At 48.1% G+C, this 8,284-nt stretch overlaps 1 protein-coding gene across 1 annotated transcript; it reads left to right on the top strand.

Annotated features, from left to right (window-relative positions):
• The first annotated feature begins 2,990 nt into the window (after positions 1-2,990).
• On the top strand, positions 2,991-3,968 carry FOXB1 (forkhead box B1). Its single transcript, XM_066277707.1, has one exon. It carries the CDS (start codon positions 2,991-2,993, stop codon positions 3,966-3,968), a length of 978 nt encoding a protein of 325 aa, XP_066133804.1.
• The last annotated feature ends 4,316 nt before the right edge of the window (positions 3,969-8,284 follow it).

The raw sequence follows: 8,284 nt of genomic DNA, 5'->3' as shown, positions 1-8,284 counted from the left end.
TCCTGTCATGGGGGGGGAGCAGAGATCTTTCACCCTCATCGTTCCATATCCCAAATCCAACCACTCAATATTTTTACATATTCTACGTGTCAGTATGCACATATTTTTTAACAGCATCCTAAAAATCCTTGTGGACTTCGATGCCAGTTCTTCTCCTTATCAGGAGCACTCCCTGTTTTGTACCTCCGAGACTAGATGCCTTCTGGAGCAGGAAAGCTGTAGACCAACGCCTTTCCGCCTAGGAAACACAAGCTCTCCTACTATTAGTTGCCAGGGATCACTCAGGCTCGTGGGCTCCCCAGCTTCTCTCACTGTTGGACATCCAAGCCCAAATGGACCGTACCAAGTAACCTCCAAAATGCTGAGGCGCACACGGCTCTGGAACACCGCTGCCTCCGACCAAAGGTCCGCAGAGGTGCCACCGGGTCCAGCTGGGTTAGCAGTGGAGGGTTTATCTGCCCTTCACGAGTTGTGCCCCCGAGACAGGTCCGCATCCCTCCCGCACCCCCTCCTCCTGGTTATTTTTTTCCGAATTAAGAAGGTGACATTCTTTTCTTCAAGCACTTCTGTTAATATTGAAAAACGTGCGCTTGCATCTCAAGCGAGGCAGCCCAGACACGAGAGCCATTTCAATATTAATGAAATTGTTTAATCTCCTAAATTCATCGTGTTTAAGTTACGTTTTGGTGAGTTATTGACCAACTCTGAAACTGTGGTTAATGGAGGTGTGTGTGTGTGTGTGTGTGTGTGTGTGTACGCGCGCGCGCGCGCTAACCCCAAATAGCTCCACTGATAATGTTCTAATATCATTAAAAGTGTCAACACTTCCCACTTCACACCCAGAACTCTCCTACCACACCCACCATCAGCACCACCTCCTCCTCTTTAAAAGAAAAGAAAAAAGAAAAAAAAAAGCTCCACATTTCCGGATTGAAGATGACTCGTTGTGGGTTAGAAGTATTGAGTTTTTAACAATACGGTAAAAGAAATTTCTTTTAAAAACCATGGAGGTGGAAGAATGTACAGAAACCAGTGGGAACTCCTGGTCTACTCAGACTGCGGGCAAGCAGGTGGGGTCGACTCACTATTTCACAGTAATCTGATGATGATGACGACGACAACGATAACGATGACGATAACAATAATAGTGATGATGATGATAATAATAATAATAATAAAGTAAATAACTCGTTGAACTTCCCGAGACAAATCCAAATAGAAGGGAGCCTGCCACCTCGCACCAAGCAGGGTGACCCGAGGCACATCCCACACTCTCCTCTCTCAAAAAAAAGTTCACCTCGCTGGTCTCTGCAGGTCTAGAAGGTATTACTATTTCAATGGGGCCGCAGGCAACTTTTTCTGGGCTCTCTGAACCCTAAACATGTTCTCTTTATGCAAAAAAAAGGGGGGGGTGGAGAGGGAGAAAGTTCTGGCTGCAAAATGCAAACTTTCGGGCAACGCCTAACTACTAAAATTTCAAACCACCTGGAGAAAGCAAGAGCCCTTGCAGTTCATCTGGTAACAAAAGTGTGTCAAAGAAACTCAGGCCCTCCCCGGGTCTGCACACCGTCTGCCCCGAGAGCCTTTATCCTGTGTCTAATCAAATTCCTGGGGAACTTTTTTAAGTGAAGACATAGCCTATTTGCCCAGATACACTATTTTAATTTTAAAAATTTGGCAAATACAGTTAGGTTCAAAATGGGCCGTCGTAGAGCTGCACGACTATGTATTTTAAAAACCCATCGCTTAAAGCTACACACCCACTGTACTAAAGCTAAGGCGTCAGCCTAGGAAGGTCAAATCAAACTTCGACCTGCCTCTTGGAGGACTGGTGAGAGGGGTGTATTTTCATTATAATAATCCATACAGCCAGCCCGAGGAAATGCCCAGCGCAGGAAAAGGGTCAGCTTCAGGGGAAAGCCGTGCCTGAAGTTAGCTAACAATACAAACCCGATACAATGCGGAGTAAACAGAATACCCGAGCCAAGCAATTTCCACCTCAAACATCATCTGCGCAGCGGCTCGGTCTGCGAACGTGAGCGGTGGCCTGAATCCCTGCTCCGCGCCGCCGCCTCCTCATACCTTCACACCGCGCACCCTGGCCGGTGCGTCCCGCTCCCAGCCGGCGGTCGCGGCTCTTCCCCCTCGCCCAGGCTCGAGCTGAAAGTGATTCCTATTGGCCAAGGGAGCCATGTAAATAGGTGTGAAAGAAACCGGAGCTGGCCAAGCTTTCCCCTCTCGCTCAGTCTCCTCCCTCTGCAGCCCCCGCTCCCCCTCCTCTTCCTCCTCCTCCTCCCAAGGCGATTGTCATATGATAGCTAAGAAGTGGCACATTAATGAAGCGCCGCTACAGGGGTCTTTTCTGCTCCTGTCACCGCTTAAAACTATCAGATGGTTCGAGAGAGGACATGGAGGCAGCCACCTAGCTCAGCGGAGCTGCGGAACCCACAGCAGCGCCCTCCGGAGCCCCGAGGCCGCCGCTGCCATCTTCCGCGCCAGGACTCCGCAGCCGAGCTTGGCCGCGCACCGCCACAAGGGTTGCGGACCAGGTGGCGCCGGGCGCTGCGGGGCTGAGTTGCGGATCCCAGCCGAGACCGGAGACTGCGCCCCGGCTGCGGGCTGGGAGGGTGCGTGGCGCGCAGCAGCGCCGTCCTGGATGCGCACGCTCAACTTGGAGCAACTTTAAGGTGAGCCGCTCTCGGTTGCATCCCTGCCCCGGTCTGGCTTATTTCCGTGCTATTCCCGCGCCGCTCGCCCCCACCCCCACCCCGGCCGCGCCCCACTCTGCACGCAAAGTTGCTGGCTGAAGCGGGGCAGCGGGCTGACCCAGCGCCGCAGACTCCGCGCTCCACACCCGAAGTCAGTACTCGACCTGGCTGACCTCGCGGTGTCTGTGCATCCGCGCCCCCTCCCCTTCTCTTTCCCGCTTCTTAGGTCCGGGAAGCCGCCGGCCCGCGCGGACTCAGAGCCAGAAGGGGGCAAACAGGAAAATGCCTCGGCCCGGCCGCAACACGTACAGCGACCAGAAGCCGCCCTACTCGTACATCTCACTGACCGCCATGGCCATCCAGAGCTCGCCCGAGAAGATGCTGCCGTTGAGCGAGATCTACAAGTTCATCATGGACCGCTTCCCCTACTACCGGGAGAACACGCAGCGCTGGCAGAACAGCCTGCGCCACAACCTCTCCTTCAACGACTGCTTCATCAAGATCCCTCGGCGGCCCGACCAGCCGGGCAAGGGCAGCTTCTGGGCGCTGCACCCCAGCTGCGGGGACATGTTTGAGAACGGCAGCTTCCTGCGGCGCCGCAAGCGCTTCAAGGTGCTCAAGTCGGACCACCTGGCGCCCAGCAAGCCGGCCGACGCGGCGCAGTACCTGCAGCAGCAGGCCAAGCTGCGCCTGAGCGCGCTGGCCGCCTCCGGCACGCACCTGCCGCAGATGCCCGCCGCCGCCTACAACCTGGGCGGCGTGGCGCAGCCCTCGGGCTTCAAGCACCCCTTCGCCATCGAGAACATCATCGCGCGCGAGTACAAGATGCCCGGCGGGCTGGCCTTCTCCGCCATGCAGCCGGTGCCCGCCGCCTACCCGCTTCCCAACCAGTTGACTACCATGGGCAGCTCGCTGAGCCCCGGCTGGCCACACGTGTACGGCTCCGCGGGCATGATCGATTCCGCCACCCCCATCTCCATGGCCAGCGGCGACTACAGCGCCTACGGCGTGCCGCTGAAGCCGCTGTGCCACGCGGCGGGCCAGACGCTGCCCGCCATCCCCGTGCCCATCAAGCCCACTCCGGCCGCGGTGCCCGCGCTGCCCGCGCTGCCCGCGCCCATCCCCACTCTGCTCTCGAACTCGCCTCCCTCGCTCAGCCCCACGTCCTCGCAGACCGCCACCAGCCAAAGCAGCCCCGCCACCCCCAGCGAGACGCTCACCAGCCCGGCCTCCGCCCTGCACTCCGTGGCGGTGCACTGACCCGCGGCGGGCGCCCCCTCTGGTCTCCTCCCCGCTGGCTCCCTCGCCTTCCCCGGCTCCCAGCCCTGCCGGCCCCGACCTGGGACCGCCACCTGCACCTGTCAGTTTCATCTTTGGCCAACTATCTCTCCCCTATGAGAACTTAGTTTCGGACCCAGGAGACAAAACACAAACTTGCAGCTGGGCCTGGAGGCACGTGGGAGCTGTCTTCACCCCCACCAGAGGGGAAGGCAGGGGCACCTGAGCCAAGCCGTCGCACCCCCGGGGGCCCCGAAAACCCTCCCATTTAAGAGGCAGGAGAAACGCGGCCTCCCACCTTCGCAGACAGGAGCGCGTCTTCCCTCCGCGGGCACTGGCCGGGCTCCGCCTCCGCGGAGTTAGTTCCGAGCCCGGAGAAGCCGTCTCCGAGGGTTGCCGGGGCAGATCTCCCCTGCGGCTGCAGCCTCCAACGGAGGGCCGGATCTCGCCGTTCACGTCCTGGAAATCTTCCGAGAAAAAGAGACCACTTCTCTTCTTCCCCGGCTCGCCTCCGCCCATCCGGAGTAGCCGGCCTGCCTCCCCGGCTTCAGAATTGTTTTTGTTTTGGGTTTTGTGTTGTGCCAGAGGCTCCAGGAGCTGGGAGTTAGGGGACAAGCTGCCAAACTGGGAAGGGGACGCTGGTCCTCAAAGCAAGCAAAACAAAACTAAAAGTAACCTTGTATTGTTTACAAAGCGCCCGGTAAAATGTAAACAGTGAACTTGAATCTGTATTGCTTGGTGGGCGAGCGGGCAAAGCCCACTTTACAAAATACCTGTTGTAATGTGAATGTTTACTCTTCATTTCTGGCCAGGTTTAGGGAGGGAAAGGGGTGGGGGATGGGAAAGTTAATTGGGATGTTAACTTCCGATTACTTAGAGACCTTCTTAGCTATTTATTTTATTGTTGGAAAGGGAGGGGGGGATGAGAAATAAGCCCAATTTAAGAAAGCATCAAGGGCAATCCTAGAATTTAAATAAACTGGTAACCTAAAGGAAATGACACCGGATAGGTCTCCCTGGGACAAGTCCTTCTGTTTGCTACAGAATTTTTCCAAGAAGCTAAGGGCTGCAAAGAGGTGTAAATGCTTGTGAATAGGAATGATTATACACTGTATAAAATGCACTTTTGTTTGCTATATTCCTTTAGAGTCATAGGTAATTTGCTGGAAAATGGACTGTTGTTCTGGTGTGACCTGCTTAAGTTAAAAAAGTTATAGTGTCATCAGAGCTGTAAAATCTTTACCTTTCATTTTTCTCCCTCCCTGTATAGAATTAGCATGACATTTTAAATATTGATGTTCTTGTTCCCAGCATGCCTGTTTTAAGACAAAGAATTTTAAAAAAAAGTGTCTACATTAAATTATGAACCTAGTCCAAATAATATTTTCTCATTAAAACATGTAAATTCAAATTTTAGTTTTGTGCGTTTTTGAAGACTTTCTGCAATCACTTTACAAAAAATAGGTGTAGTGCTTCTCTAAGCATGCTTTCTGCAGTGCATTGTTTGAGTAGTTTGTCTTGTTCGTATCTTATTTTTAAAACAGTGAAACCTCTTACGCATTTGCAGATTGAGAAGAATTATTCAGATGGACTCTTGAAGATATGTGTTCAGATGGAAAGAGAAAACAGACTATTTCTAGCATAGATCAGGTACACAAGTATAGTGCTGAAGGAAAATCTGTCATTGAAAAAATATAGTACTTTATATGTATTTTTGTCTATCTTAAAATACACATTTTACAAAATATATCCAGCACTTACATAAATGAAAGCTTACGTAGAAATCAGGTAGAGGGGATGCTGGAAATACAAAAAGTAAAAATGGACTTGCTTACCCAATGCTTATATACTGATGCATCTGATTTGGAGTATTCGTTCCTTTTCCCCTTTAAATTTTTGCAGTTGTTGACATTTTCTTTTTCAGAAGTTATCTATAAATCCACCTTGCATGTTGAAAGCTGTTCACTTTGAAATGAACAAATTTCTTGTTACTTTTTCATGTGGTTAAACAATGCTTGATGCATTCACTTTAAAGAAATGAATGAAGTTATTTAAAATGCTCCACTTATTTGCTTTTCCTCAGATATTTGTGGAGAATTAAATTTTGCCAAAAATTTATGACTAAAGGCCAACTGAAACTTTATTGAAGGGCTCACAATATTTCCAGAGTAATGGGGTGCATTCGACTAATGAAGTCGCAAGACAAAGAAAAACTTAAATAGTGATTAACACTTGACTGTGTAAAGTAATTAAACAAAAGACTCAGTAACACAGGGAAACCCACATAGAAATCATGATCACTATAAGGAGAATCCTTAGCACCTGTGTCCCTTATATATTTAGAAGGTTATCTAAAAAAAAAAATTTTTTTTTTTTAGGATTAATGCAAAGGGCAATTAATCCTGTTGTGACCACTTTTTTTTTTTTAAAGAAGGATCCCACACACAGCCAAAAAAAAAAAAAAAAGTGGAAAATAAATGAATCATTGGACTGATTAAAATGCATGAAGCTACTAAAGCTCGTCAGACAGGAGACAACCAAACTCATTCATCAAGCCCAATTCACAATTATATCAACAAGATCAGCTAAAGAAAGCCTGTAAAACTTATCCATCCTGGGCTAGGAAATTCTTGAAACTTTGTTCTCAACAAGAAGTCATCTGCATTTTTTTAAAAATTAAGTACAGGCTCATCATTTTCTGCCAAATAAAATTAAGGCCATCTCTGGAATATTCTAGTCATCGATTTTACTAACGCTGAATTCGAAATGGAAATGAAAGAACCATATAAACATGAGTCTCAAACATTTTATAAATTATCAGCTTAAAAGGTCAGGTAAAATATTCTTCCTAGGATAGCCAATAGAAGTCAGAGGTAAGTGATGTGTACATACATTTAGTAAATGGAAGCAAAGAAGATGCAGATCCTATTTCTGATTTTTAGCAAAGGAGTGATTTCAACTCAGTATTTGAAAATGTCCTTTTCATCTGGTAAGTTCGTCATGGTGTATTGCAAAGAATGAAATAACTTGGGCATTGTGAGCCCTCCTTTCACAATTGCAGGCATCTTTTCTCAGACAAAGTTTGAATGAGTAAAGTAAAAAATCCATTGCTGATATTTTGACCTTGATCAGAAACCCAAAGGCAGCCCAAACACACATGCCTCCACCTCACTCAATCCCTAGCTTTGAGACACACTGTTTAGTTGAAGGGCTGCCACAAATAAGGAAGTTTATAACTATGATACCTTCAATGGCTCTCTTTGTCATGTTAAATCTTTTCACCTGGATCAAGTCCAAAGTCAATACAGCTTTAAAATAAAACTTGGAGAGACACCACCATACAGTGAGGTGTATGCTCAGGGTCTTATCTTGAGAATCAAGTTATGTTATACTATTTTCTATCTTGTAAATTTAAGCTGGATTGATTTTTTTTAAATTTAGGTGTTTGATTTTGGAAACTGACTATTCTATTATTTCTTGTTTCTAACATGACTCTGCACTCAACCGTGTTTTTAAACAACTTTCTCTGTGACTTGGGGAAATGGATGAATTTTGCACACTTTCTCAAGTTCTCGTTACTCCTCTTGCCTGGGTTGGTGTTTTGAAAAGTGTAAGACTAATAGAAGAGGTGCTAGTAAATGATCCTCAGAATAGCTCACATTTTACAGCAGCGAGTTCAATGCCTTTAAAAGAGACTAGAACATTGAGTGTCTTGAAAGCATAAATCTGGCCAGGTGCTCCAGAGGGGTGAAGCTGGGGGTTGGGAAGAAGGAGGAATCTTATGAAGTGCTTGCACACAGAAGGTTTTCCATTAGTTTCTGCAAGGTGGGGAGGTGGGGGATGATTTTTACTTTTACAAAGGGAAACTCCCTTTGTAAAAGCTGTGCATTTAAGAAACGCGAAGGATCTGGATCTGTTCTCAAATTCTTAACATAAATGTCAATTAATTTTTTTCTCCTAATGCCACATATGCACAGAGACACCCAAACAAAACAAAAACAAAACAAAACAACCCAACCCACCGGCTGTGAAGCCTCAAAGGGGATGCATTTGTTTCTTTTAAACTAACAACAAATTATCTAATTAATATGTTTCAATTACAGCATGAAAGGCACAGCCCCTGGACCGCCCGCCGTGGGGGCACAATAGCCCCAGAGCCCACTCTAGGAATTTACAATAACTTCACATCTGTTTCTTTATTTTCCACTTTTTGAGTCTAAAACTCCTCTCAAGATCACTTCAGATCACGGCCTGAGTTATGAAATATGTCCCGGTGTTAAAGGGGGACAAAACTTTGT

This window comes from Saccopteryx bilineata, chromosome 4 (genome assembly GCF_036850765.1).
Source record: "Saccopteryx bilineata isolate mSacBil1 chromosome 4, mSacBil1_pri_phased_curated, whole genome shotgun sequence".
NCBI lineage: Eukaryota > Metazoa > Chordata > Mammalia > Chiroptera > Emballonuridae > Saccopteryx > Saccopteryx bilineata.
This window is presented reverse-complemented; position numbering and strand designations above follow the sequence as displayed.